Source organism: Dendrobates tinctorius, unplaced genomic scaffold (assembly GCF_039654945.1).
Source record: "Dendrobates tinctorius isolate UK_male_01 unplaced genomic scaffold, ASM3965494v1 ptg000086l, whole genome shotgun sequence".
NCBI classification, from domain to species: Eukaryota; Metazoa; Chordata; class Amphibia; order Anura; family Dendrobatidae; genus Dendrobates; species Dendrobates tinctorius.
Window position 1 is genome coordinate 68323851 of NW_027361754.1, and position 13616 is coordinate 68337466.

Sequence of the window (13616 nt, forward strand, 5' to 3'; positions counted from 1 at the left end):
AAACAGTGAAGAAGACAAAACAAATAATGACAAATCAGACATGAACGATGTGGTCTTCATAATATGGGCTTCATAATTTTCAACAGATGCCATAAAGTAGTAATAAATCGTCATCCAGGAATCCACGTGGTCAATACATCATGGGTAGACTAAATGAAATGAATGTAAAAAAGAAAAAATTAAAAGAAAACACTAAAACCAGAAATATAATAAAAAGACCCAGAATTTATTATAAAAAAGACCCGAAGCCATTACTTTCATTCAATCCCTGAGGAAACATAATTTTAAGCCTAAAAATCAATTGACTCTCTACTTGTGATAAGATCCTAAAAAGGTCACCACCCCGCATACCCAGGGATACCTGATCAATTGCAAAAATATGCAGACAACCTGCTTCTGAGTTAAGGAACATTCTAAAGTGTCTTGGCAAGGTCTTCAATTGCTCTCCATCCTCAGCGTCTTTGTATTTTTGGATGTTCCGTACATGTTCCCGAATTCTTATTCTAAATTCTCTTGTCGTCATTCCTATATAAATTTTGTCGCAGGAGCAACTGGCATAGTAAACTACACCCTTTGAAGAACAGGCAAGACATTTTCTAATAGAAAACGTCTTGGAATGATCCGAATTAAAGAATTCTTTTGCCCTTTGAGTATTAGTCCAAGCTTTGCAGCTTTTGCACAGAAAAAATCCCTGGATTGCACCACAAATCCCTCTTTGCATTTTTTCTTTGGGGGGAAGATAACTACGTACAAGTAGGTCAGATAAATTTTTCGATCTCTTTGCCGTAATACATGGTCTCGTTTCAAGGGTTTTTTTAAGAATAGGATCCGTAAGAAGTATATGCCAATGAGAGTTTATTATAATAGTGAATTCATTCCATTGAGCATGGAATGGCATAATCAACCTCCCTTGCTGTTTATCTTCAATTTCAATTTTTTTCTTATACAGTAGATGATCTTGTGAAAATTTTTGCACTCTATTATAGGCATTACGGATGCACCTATGTCCATAGCCCCTTTCTCGAAATCTAGAATATAAGTCTGCGGCTTGACTTTGATAGGCTTGTTCAGTAGAGCAAATCCTTTTTGCTCGTAGGTATTGACCTACAGGTATGGAGCGTATCGAGGATTTTAAATGTGAAGATCCTGCATACAAAATAGAATTTGTAGCTGTTGGCTTCCTAAATAAATCTGTAGAAATCGACCCATCCTCATTCACTCGAACATCTATGTAAAGAAAATTAACCCACCTGCCATATGAGTAAGTAAGGTGTATATTCAAGTCATTATCATTAAGTGTAGACATCAGGGCCCTAAGTTCATCAATAGAGCCCTCCCACACAAACAGCACGTCATCGATAAATCTCATCCATTTGTTGGCTTTAGCAATACCAGCCACAGGGGAGCATTGGAAAAGTTCTCTTTCCCAAAAGCCAAGAAATAAATTGGCATAAGCTGGGGCACAAGCTGCCCCCATGGCTGTACCTTGGGTCTGCAGAAAAACTTGATCTTTAAATACAAAACAATTATGTGTTAAAATGAATTCCAACAAAGCCAATAAGAGAGTTATCAATGACGTGTCCAAATTGCTGTGTCTCAAAATCCATGAGACCGCCTGAAGGCCCTGGTGATGGCGGATGGAGGTATATAGAGCCTCTACATCTGCCGTCACCAAGATCATCCCTTCATCGAGGTGCAATTGAACTAATCCTCTCAAGGCCACCGTTGTGTCGAGAATATGAGAGGGCAAAGTAGTAACTAATGGTTTCAAATAGTAATCAATGATTTGGCATATCAACTCACTCAGTCCCTCATTTCCCGACACAATCGGACGGCCCGGAGGATCCTCAAAATTCTTATGCACTTTGAGAATTAAGTAAAAAGTAGGTAATTTGGGTCTCAAAGATTCAACAGTATTAAGTAATGACTTGGGAATAACTCCACCCTCATATGCATCAGTCAAGATCTCAATTAATTCCTTTTGATATTCGAGTAAAGGTACATGGGTCAGCCCCTTATAACAGCTAGTATCCGAAAATAATTTACATTCTTGTTTTTCATATAACTCCCGTGGCCAAATAACTAAGCTTCCACCTTTATCGGCCCTCTTAAAAACAACATCTTTCCAACTCTGCAGTTCAGCAATTATTTCCCTCTCCTTTTCACTTGTTGGGCTGGCATGATAATTCAGTGCTAATTTTTCAATGTCAAGAGTTACTAATTTAACAAAAATCTCAACCGCCAAACATGTATTAATATTGGGAATTTTTTTTTTATTTATTAAACAATGAAACGGGAAATTAACTCACAGTCTCATTGAAATTATGCTCTTCAACTAAACGCTCAAGAATTTCTTTTTTTTAATTCTTTATTTTGAGTTTTCAATTACAGAAAATATAACAAACATGTACTCACATCTGTAAACAATCACGATAGTGAAGTAGAGGGGTATCCAAACCCTCAATGAGATAGATAGCATCAGATGTAGCTCCATGAAAGAACATAACACAACAACATTAACATTTAAGGTATTTAGTAATGTTAGAATAATCTAAGAGTAATAGCTCCAGTGAGCAGAAATATGAAAACCGAAGCCTTTAACAGGGCCGAGACATGTTAGCCCAATCAAGGCACATAAATTCTGAATAGACACATGGCGAGTAAAGGAGATTACAGTGTGAGCTAGGTTGAGATAGCGAACTTAAACTAAGAGTCTGGGTCCAGTCACTGTGGCTGTGGGGTAACACCAGAAATGAGAGTAATTAGACTAATGGGGGAGGAGAGCACAAGAATCATGTAGGCTGAGAAGTAGAGCTTATCCAGGGAAGCCATGTAGTAAAAAACTTGTCATGTGTATGAGAGTCCCAGCTTGACTGTTCTTCCATCCTATGGATTTCATGTACTTTAGCTATCCATTCCCCTAAAGAAGGAGGGGACATTTGTCTCCAATGTAACGAGATCAGGTGTTTTGCTGCAGCTAACAAAAGAGGGAGCAAGTCATGTTTTTTAGGATTATAGGAATTTGTGGGGAGTGATAACAGAACCTCCTGGGGAGTTAAAATTTTTTTAATTAAACTCAACTGGTGAATTTACTTGAATATTTCTTCCCAATAAGTAGCAATTCTTGGGCATTGCCAAAAGATGTGGAGGAAGGAACCCACCGAACTCAAACATCTCCAAATTAGAGGGTACTCTGAAAGGCCTAGATGCTGTAGTTTTCCAGGGGTTTTATACCAGCGTGATAGAATTTTAAAGGCGTTTTCCTGCAGCAGAACACATCTGGAAAAACCGTGAGAGTGACTCAAAATCTGCTTCGTCTCAGCAGGGGATAAAGACAAGTTAAGTTCTGTTTCCCATGAGGATAGATAAAGCGGTTTAAAATGAGGGGAAGGAGAAACAAGGTTGGCATATATTTTAGAGATAAGATTTGGAGGTAGGGATTTTAACCTAAGAAGAAGCTCTAGCCAGAGCCAATCGGTGTTATGTGTGACTTCGGACTTGAATTTAGAGATGATATGTTGTATGTGGTATTTTTGTAGGAGGTCACAAGGTCTTTTTTAGAACCTCGTGGCCACTCGCCATCACATTTAATCTGATTGGAGAGAAGATGCGAGAAAGGTAGGTTAGGTAAGGATTCCCACAAATCAAATACATCTACATAACTCGAGTCCGTAAGCCATTGGATAATTTTTACGGGGATGTTATCTAAAAACAGGCACTGTGGTAGTCCATTTGGAATAAGTTTACGTCTAATGGCTAGAGTATTGCTCGTTATGGCATCTACTGAATAGGGTGGGGGTGCAGAGGAGGTCCAAAGATAGATCTACGCTTTCTTACCTAATAGAGTAAGTTCAAGATTGGGTACTTTGCTGTCTGGTCTAGGTTTAACCATTAGGCTATGTGTATTGCATGGTAATATGTCCTGAAATGGGGAAGGCCAAGACCCCAAGCATTTTTAGGTAAGGAGAGGATTTTGAAGGGGAGTCTGGCTCTCTTAGCTCTCCAAACGAATTTAGATATCAGTTTATTTAACAAGGAAAAGAACGACTCAGGGAGAGCAATGGGGATCATATTCATGGGGTAGAAAATTTTAGGGAGAATATACGATTTGACTATATTGATCCTGCCGATCCATGAAAGGTAGGGCAAATCATATGATTTGAGTAATGATTGCAATTTATCTAACAGAGGAGGGAAATTATGTTCATATAGTGTAGATGGATCTGTTGTTAGGAACACTCCAAGGTATTTCAGCTTTTCAGAAGGCCATTTAAAAGGGGTTATTTGTTTAAGTCTAGAGACCACTTACTTTGGGGACGAGACATTCAAGGCTTCAGATTTGTCCATGTTGACCTTGAAGTTAGAGACAGTTCCAAACTCCTCAAGCAGGGTTAGGAGACTGGGGAAAGCTGTCTCAGGATTCGAGACAAGGAGTAAGAGGTCATCTGCAAAAGCTGCTGTCTTAAATTCAGAGTGGTCTGTTACAATACCTCTAACCTCAGTTTCCTGTCTTAGCTTCTGAATCAGGGTTTCCATCACTAGCACGAAAAGGGTAGGGGAGAGAGGGCATCCCTGTCTGGTACCATTTCCAATCGCGAAGGAGTCCGAGAGCAGACCATTTACTCTAACCCTAGCAGTCGGGGCCGAGTAAAGAGTCATTAAGGCATCAATAAAAGGAGGGGGAAATTCAAATTTCCGTAAGGTGCTTACCATATAATGCCAACTGACTCTATCGAAGGCCTTCTCGGCATCAGTTGATAGAATGGTCAGGGATGAACCCGAGCGCCTCGCAAAGGAAATGGCTAAGAGAATTTTTGTGGCATTATCTTTTCTCTCCCTGCCCCTGACGAAGCCAACTTGGTCAGGGTGGATCAAAGAGTTTAGAACAGTGCTAATTCTGGATGCAAGGATTTTTGCCCATAATTTTATATCCGTGCTAAGCAGCGAGATAGGTCTATAATTACCACAAAAACCACCATCTCTCCCCTCCTTAGAGATAGGAGCCTCAAGAGTCTGTTTAGATGGGGTGTCTCCTGCCAGGAATGCATTAAAGAGAGATACTAGCTGAGGGAGGAGCAAGTCCAAGAATTTCTTATAGTAACTCAAAGGGAAACCATCTGGTCCTGGAGTTTTATTGTATGCCATTGATTGTATAGTGTCTTTAATTTTTGAGGAGTGATTTGGGAAAGTAAAGCTGGGAAATCTTCAGGGTGGACTTTTGGAAGGCAGAGGGGGGGTCAAAAATTTCTGGATCCTTTCATCCGTAGACAGTGGATCTTTCATTAGTTCGGGTGGGTCTAAATTATAAAGGGATTCAAAATAAAGTCTAAACGCCTCCGCAATCTCATCCGATCTCTCCACCCTCGTATTGGAATTTGTATGTATATGTTTTATAAATTTATTTCCAAATTGATTTTTAAGCAATCGGGAAGTCAGCTTACTGCTCTTGTTCACATGGACATAACATCTGTGTTTACAGTGTAAAAACATTTTTGCAGAATTGACATTGAGTAGGTCTTTTAACTTACTACGAAGGGAGGAGAGGTCTAGCTGAAATCTTTGTGCGCCAGACCTTTTGTGGAGTCACTCTAGGGTACTTATTTGATGTAAAAGGGACATAATCTCCTTTTCCCTGTTTCTTGGTATAAGAACCGATAGATATGAGTTCTCCTCTAAGTACTGCCTTATGCGCTTCCCAAATATTAGGAGTGAGAGTGCCTTCTGTGACATTCTCCTCAAAATAATGTGAAATACTAGATTTTATTTTTTCATAATTCTGTGGAGTGTCCAATAAAGATTCATTTACTCTCCAGGATGTTGCAGGGCGGGGTAAGGTATTAATGATGATATCGATGAAGGTTGGGGCATGGTCAGAAATCGTGATTGAACCTATATCAGCAGATTTAATCAAATGCAAGGCTTGGGATTGTATTAGAAGGCGGTCAATTCGGTGGTAAGAGGAGTGCGGGGGAGAAAAGAATCTGTAGTCCTTGGTAGTGGGATGGAGAATACGCAAGGGATCAACAAGGTGTAGGGAATTCAACTTGTTTAGAAGACTCCTTTTTAGACATTGGGAGATGGGTGATGAGCCGCTAGATGCGTCTAGTTCAGGATTGAGAGTCAAATTGAGATCACCTCCCACAATCAATAGTCCCTCCTTAAATAATTGTAATACTTCAAGAGTTTTGGCAATCCAATGGACCTGGTGGTTGTTAGGAGCATATAAGTTGGCAAAAGTAACTGTTTTGTTAGCTAAAGACCCTTTAACAAAAATATATCTGCCCTCTTGATCACTTAAGCTATACTTGAGAGAAAAAGGCAGACCCTTCCTTAAGGCTATACTGACGCTCTTGGAGGAGGAAGTATTACAACTATTGAACCATGTGGGGTAGGCGGAAAAGGATGTGTTGGGGACTCTACCTATTTTGAAATGAGTCTCTTGGAGAAAGACAATTTGTGAGTGCTGTCTTTTTAAGAGTGTAAGGATTTGGTTTCGTTTAGCAGGGGAATTAAGCCCTTTCGCGTTAAAAGAAGCCACAGTGACGGACCCAGAACTCACCTGACTACTCCCCCTCGACATGTCTTGTAGAGAAATTTCTCTCAACCAGATACCTGACAAAAAAGAAAAACAGTGTAACCATCAAACTTTTTACATGCATTCGCTCACCTAACGCAGGGGGGTTAATATACCCAAACATAGGTGAGGTAGTCCAAGTTCTGAACCAAAAAATGGGAATGATGAATAATGCTTCTGATATTACAGAATAGAACCGCCTAGTTAAAGGATGGTCCACGAGATTATAGATATCAAAAGGAGAAAAAGAACTTGGGAGAACAGGTTAGATAAGGTGAAGTCCATAAGACTGATTCTTCATGGAGGGTGTTTCTTGGGGTCATATTTCTTGACTTTCGGCGAAGCTTGCTCTTTCTTTAAGGACCATTCCTGTGGTTTGGTGAGCGGAGGAAGTCTCCAGCTGGAGTCCACAGGCATCCAAGAAGGGAGCTCAGTTGGAGAGATGTTGAGTGTCTCCCAACAACTTGGTAGGTCATCTGGGGTTCGAATCACTATCTGTCTACCCTTTGCGTTGACTGCCAGGCCAAACGGAAAAAGCCATTTATACGGCAAATTCTTGGCTTTTAAGGCTGAAAGAAGGGGACGTAGAATCCGTCTTTTTGTTAAAGTGGAAGTCGCCACGTCTTGGAACAGCTGAATTTGAGAGTCCTCATACACAATCTTTTCTTGTTCTCTGGCACTTGCCAGAATAGCTGCTGCATCCACATAGCTGAGAATGCCACAAATGATATCTCTTGGCAGCTCATCAGTTTTTGGCTTAGGTCGCAGCGCTCGGTGAACTCTTTCAATTGTGATTGCAGATGCTCTCTCTTGGCCTACGAGATTGGCAAAAATTTCTCTGGTTACTTTCTCTAAGGCTTCACATGCAAAGGATTCCGGAATGCCTCTTATACGAATGTTTTTCCTCCTGCTCCTGTTTTCCTGATTCTCTGCAGCCAACAGAGCCATATTGAGATGGTGTTGTTGTTTAAGGACCTGGTCTTAGATACTAGATAATGCATTAACTGTCTCTGCGGTGCTGGACTCCAGTACCTCCACTCTCTGCCCCAATTGTTGAAGGTCCGAACGCATACCAGATAGCTCTTCCAGAAGAGTTTTCATATTCTGGGCCATTAGTTTCTTCATAAAAGCCCTGGATATAGGCGCTGCATCTTCTAGTGTGGAGTCACAGTCAGAGTCAGCTTCACTGAGATCCGAGTCATCCATATTATCAAGAGAAATAGATTTTTTAAGGGTGCGTTTTAACGGAGTGTGGGAGGAATCAATCTTCTTCTTTAGGTATTTGTCAAGTTCTCCACGGGTGTTCTTTTTCTGTTCATCTGCAATAGCCTTATTCGCTAACTTTTCACGTTCTTTTTGTGATTTAACCATGATGAGGCTTTTAATAACGTGAGTAGCTGCATACACAACTTGAACGAGTGGAGATATTTTACTTGCCCATATTTTGAAGTAAGAACAACTTACGAGGAATGGACACTAGGTGTCACTATAGGCGCATTACGGAGAGATACTCAAATACAGAGCACCCTCCATACTTGTGTTGGAATGAGAGATAAGACTCTTAACCAGAGCGGCCCAGCCGGTAAAAGAGACAGCCCGGCAGGTACTCAGAGGCACGAGACAGAGTTCCCCCCTATTCGCGCAAATAAATGTCCGTTGTCCCAGCAGGTCACCTATATTGCCTAAACAACACTTTTCTAAGCGGTTCACTCGCTGTCAGCGGGGATACAGCGGGGGAGATGTGCGCCTGCGCACTATCAGGTATACTCAGCCGCTTTGTGACAGCGGCTGATTCGTCAGCAGCCGCTGTGTTTTTCCCAGTCCCATGCAAGTTAATTAAGCCGCAGGCAGCTCTGCTCTGTGTGTTGGCGGCGAGAGTGGGGGCCTCCGAGCCCTGCAGCAGCTGCGGGCGGAGTGTTTCTGGACCCCGATTTTCCGCTGTTGTCTCGCAGCGCTCGGGGTTATCAGCCGGGAGTGGAGGTCAGTGCGCCTGCGCTCTGGGTGGATATGTCAGACAGCCTAGTCATGGCTGCAGATTCGTCTTGTTAGCTGTGCCTCCTCGGGGCCCTGTGCGGGCTGGTTTAGCCGGTGGCAGTAGTTTAATATGAGCAGGCGGGGCTGTGGGGCTCGATGAAACCAGCGGAGGTTGTGGGTGCTGTTAACATGGACCCCAGTGTGCCGCTATTATCCCGGACCTTTCGGGGTTGTCAGCCAAGGCTGCCGCGTATGCGCAGAAGGCCGCCTATCTGCCGCCACTAATGCGTCTGTGTTTCGGGGCTTGGGATTGCGGCAGATCTTACCGGGGAGAAGGGCTGAGGATGTCAGAGTCCTGGAGGCCTCTTAGGAGAAAAGCAGGGGTCCTCTCTTCCCCTCTCTTAGCCGTGGGGGCACTTGGGGGAGCCGCGGTGCGGGCGGGAGGCAGGAGCCGCTGAGGGATCAGGGTCCGGAGGATGATGTTTCTTTGCCTTGGGCCCAAGCTGTACAAAATCCAGATATGAGCTTTTTTAGTCGTAGATGCAAGTCTGGACGGTTGCTGGGGTGTATTTCTCCCAGATCCTCCAGTCTGTATCTGGGCTTGAAAGAGACCGGCCCGGTAGGCCTCAGTAGGCCTCAGTAGTGAGCTTTGGCCCTGTAAGCACAATCCCTAGTGAAACACACTGATTTCTTTGGCAATACAGTCCAAAAGGGCCTGATGTTGATCTGAAAAGAACGTTTGAGAGTTCTTCAGTGCAGATTTAGCCAGGATGTGCTTATATCAGCAGATGTCTGTAGATTTAGGAAGGGTGCATTGGGAGCACTCAGACTGCACGTCCTATGCCATGAGCAGTCAAGGCCACGCCCCCTCTCAAGAATTTCTAAGGCCGCTTTCTCTTCCTCTGAATTTAGCGATAATCCCATATTGTTTTTTTTCGTGGAATCTTTCAAGTATTAGTTTCCTCGCAAATAAGTGCACATCCTTTATGGCCGTGAAGGAATCTAAATGTTGGGAGGGAGAAAAAGTTAAACCTTTTTCTAATAGCTCTCTCTGCTCATCTGTAAGAATGTGTGCAGAAAAGTTTATTACCTTAGGTTTATCATTCCTCCTTGTTCCAGAATTAAATTCAAGTCTTGCAGTAGCTCTACCTCTGCCACCAAATCTTGTTTTAACACGTCTAGGTGTATAATAATCCCTTTCATGGGTTGAGGTAGAAGCACTGGACAAGGAGGAAGCTGATGAATCTGAAGGACTTCTAGTAGAAGATTGTTTACTATCCTCTACTGAGGTCTTCTTTTTGCCATCTAAAAACCTTCTTCTGGTCATAATCCAACAGATCACGTTGATATTTTTTCATTTTAGTTTTGCTAATCTGCTGTTCCCATTTTTCCAAATCCTGATTTAAATCCAAATAAAATCTATCCAACACTTCGTTAGATAATTTGCTAGATAGATCTCCCTGAAGGCGACCTAATTCAGCATCAAGTTCTTCCAGGATAGACATATTTTTGGTGCTAATAATTTCCATGAATGAAAAAGAGCATGCCGAGGAAACACTTTCCCACTTGGAAATAAGATCAGTATCATCTAAACCGAAGGTTGGATACAATTGTATCCGTAAACCACGGGGGATAATTTTTTGTTTAATATAATTGTCCAGAGAGGTCTTAGTCCACCATATCCGCATTTTTTTATTAATATTTTATTAACCAAATTCTTATATTTAAGGATGAGTCCTTTATCATCATTCTGGGTACTATTAAAATTAGTACATATACTCTGTTTAAAAACATTTGAAGCTTTGTCCAGCCAGGCCTTTTCCCTGGCCTTGAAATCCATTTCAGGGAATCAAACTGTTATAAAACAGAGGATACAAATTAGATTCAAAAATTCCCTACTACCGGAAAACAGCACAACTCAAAATACAATATAGCAAACAAATACTCAATTCAATTAAGAAAGGGAGATAATAGAGTTTTTATAGCCAAAATGACAAATTTTATTATAAACAATGAATAAGACAGAGCATACAAACTAATATGGCACAGGGCAAATATAATAAAACGTAGCACTTCGTGATGAATATCAATAAGCATAAAAATACAGTATAATAAAATATATTTGTGCCATACAAAATCAGTGCAGTGACCAACTGTACTTTATACTAAATGTAAAGGATAATGTTTCCTTCCTATACTTAGTTGCACCTGGCTAAATGCCTATTAAAGGGCTGGAACAACAATCCAATACTCCCTGGTGCTATACTGAGATAGGGTTCTAAAGGTATATATTACATGTGCACGCTCCCATAAGACTTATGATCTTAGTGCAACAACGTCCTAAGTAGGAAAAAGTGCTGCAATGTGCTACAAAATCTATGGGCTGGTATGTGTAGGCGTTTTTGCTGCTGGGCAAAGGACGGATCTATATAATGAAGCGCTGAATGAGTGCTTTTGTCCCAGTCAGGATATATCCACGCATGCGCTGTCCAATTGGGTATAAAGCGCTTTAGCTTAGATTCTACTGAGCATGCGGTAAGACGTCAAAATGCTGGAGATCCTTTCTTATTGGTTGCCCTCACTATAAATCAGATGACTAGCAGGCCACGCCTCCTGAAGAAGCTGCGGCGTAACGCGCGTAGGGGCGGCTGGCCAGGACAGCATTACTATACACTTCATATAAGTCTGGCATTCTTATATTTTGTAGCACTTTGCAGCACTTTTTCCTAGTTAGGACGTTTTTGCACTAAGTTCATAAGTTTTATGGGCGCTTGCACATGTAATATATACCTTTAGAACCCTATCTCAGTATAGCACCAGGGAGTATTGGATTGTTGTTCCAGCCCTTTAATAGGCATTTAGCCAGGTGCAACTGATTATAGGAAAGAAACATTATCCTTTACATTTAGTATAAAGTACAGTTGGTCACTGCACTGATTTTGTATGGTACATATATATTTTATTATACTGTATTTTTACGCTTATTGATATTCATCATGAAGTGCTACGTTTTATTATATTTGCCCTGTGCCATATTAGTTTGTATGCTCTGTCTTATTCATTGTTTTTAATAAAATTTGTGATTTTGGCTATAAAAACTCTATTATCTCCCTTTCTTAATTGAATTGTGAGTATTTGTTTGCTATAATGTATTTTGAGTTGTGCTGTTTTCTGGTAGTAGGGAATTTTTGAATCTAAAATTGAAAAACGCATCAAAAAAACTATGTGTGAACATAGTAAAAGTGGTGGAGGAACATTTCGGTCTGGGGTTAATTATTTTGCCTTATTTACAAGTCATTAACCTGGAATGGATGTACCTTAACATATTTCACAGCAAAATCCATTTTGGTTTCGTTTTGGTATGTTTTTTGGTGCACCTATAAAAATGGCTTGAAACTCTGACAACATTGCTTACAACTGTGACCTAGGAGTCAGGAATGCTTCCAGGGGTGATCCCCATGATGTTCCTGTGTCATTTGAGCAGTGTCATTTTATGACGTCTATAGACCTTAAAAGGACCCCCGGAGGGATAGCGGTGAAAATGCTCGGGTCTTCCATAGACTTACATTGGGCTCGTTGTTCTGTCTGAGTACCCGAGCATTCCAATTTGCTCGACCCAAGCACCGAGCGCCCGAGCATTTTAGTGCTCGCCTATCCCTATTCATGGTCATTCCAAGACTTTTTGAATTACAGTACGAAGTATTAAAAAAAATTTTATTGGCTAAGTTTACAAAAAGATATCAACTAAAGGAAGTAAATAATGTATTTAGCGTTCCTGAGCTAGTTTTATATTGTGCAAAATGCTTCTGACCGCAGTTTTCACGTCATTATTCCTCAGACTGTAGATAAAGGGATTAAACAATGGTGCAACAATAGTGTACATGAGCGATATAAACTTGTCCTCGCCCGTGCCGTAACTTGACTTAGGTCTCAGATACATTACACATCCGGATCCATAAAATATAGTCACCACTACGACGTGAGAGGTGCAGGTGGAGAAAGCTCTCTTCCTTCCTGATGAGGAATGTTTTGTAACAACTGTCCATATTATTACTGAATAAGAAAAAAGCGTCAAAACAAAGGAACCTACAATAACAGACAAAGTAATGAGAAAGGTAAGAACTTCATAAACCCAAGTGTCAGCACATGCCAATGCCATGAGAGGTGGGATGTCACAGTAGAAATGGTTGATTTCATGAGACCCACAGAACGGCAGGGAAAATATGAGCACGGTCTGGATTATGGCAACTGCTGTTCCTATCATCCATGAAGCCCATATCAGCTGCATACATATGACTTTATGCATAAGCATATTATATAACAAGGGCTGACATATGGCGATATAGCGATCATAAGCCATGGACACCAGCATGTAGCACTCTGAGCCAGCAAATAAGAGAAAGAAGTACATTTGGATAGCGCAGCCATAAAAAGTTATCGTTTTCTCCCCGGAGTGCAGGTTTGTTAACATTTTGGGACATATAGTAAAAAGATAACATATTTCCATAAAGGAAAAGTTAGCTAGGAAGAAGTACATGGGGGTGTGAAGGTTTGGACTGAATCTGTATAAAAGAATCAAAAACATGTGAGCAGATAAGGAGATATTAAAGATGCAGAAGAAGGTAATGAATAAGAAGTACTGGAGCTCAGGAACATCGGAAAATCCCATAAGGATGAATTCAGCGATGACGGTATGGTTTATTCTATTCATGATCAGTAATAAGATTATAATAAAACATGTAAGAAGATGTCTTCAGTGCAGAATCCCATTTTTTTCACTTCTTGGACTCCCAGTAATCAGCCATAATCTGTGAAACGATCTGGCAACATGTGATTAATTTCCCTGCAGCACCTTCTCAGGAGAAATAAAGCATTGCACATTTTCTCTAGAATTTAATGGACTATGTGTATTGCATAAATATTTGGGGTCCTCCAAAAGATGAAATTATATTTGCTCTATTCTTTATATAATAGATCCCCCTCTATTAGAAAAGAATGCCCTGTTTGGGTGTTTCAGAAAGGCTTCTCTAACCAGATAATTCCTATAAAGTGTAATTTCTTATCTTCC

At 41.0% G+C, this 13616-nt stretch overlaps 1 protein-coding gene across 1 annotated transcript; it reads right to left on the reverse strand.

Annotated features, from left to right (window-relative positions):
* Positions 1–7911: 7911 nt before the first annotated feature.
* LOC141098119 (olfactory receptor 10AG1-like) lies at positions 7912–13259 on the reverse strand. The gene is made up of 2 exons (XM_073585687.1): positions 12360–13259; positions 7912–7971 (listed from the first exon to the last, which is right to left on the reverse strand). Exons 1-2 carry the CDS (start codon positions 13257–13259, stop codon positions 7912–7914), a joined length of 960 nt encoding a protein of 319 aa, XP_073441788.1.
* Between the last annotated feature and the right edge of the window lie 357 nt (positions 13260–13616).

Bases quoted from the DNA above. Each gene is read 5' to 3' on its own strand.
- LOC141098119 (XM_073585687.1), bottom strand. From the start codon at position 13,259: ATGAATAGAATAAACCATACCGTCATCGCTGAATTCATCCTTATGGGA. The intron at 7,972-12,359 runs GTCAGAAGCATT...TTGTGTATGCAG, and splicing joins ATAATGACGTGAAAACTGCG to CTACTCACGTTATTAAAAGC.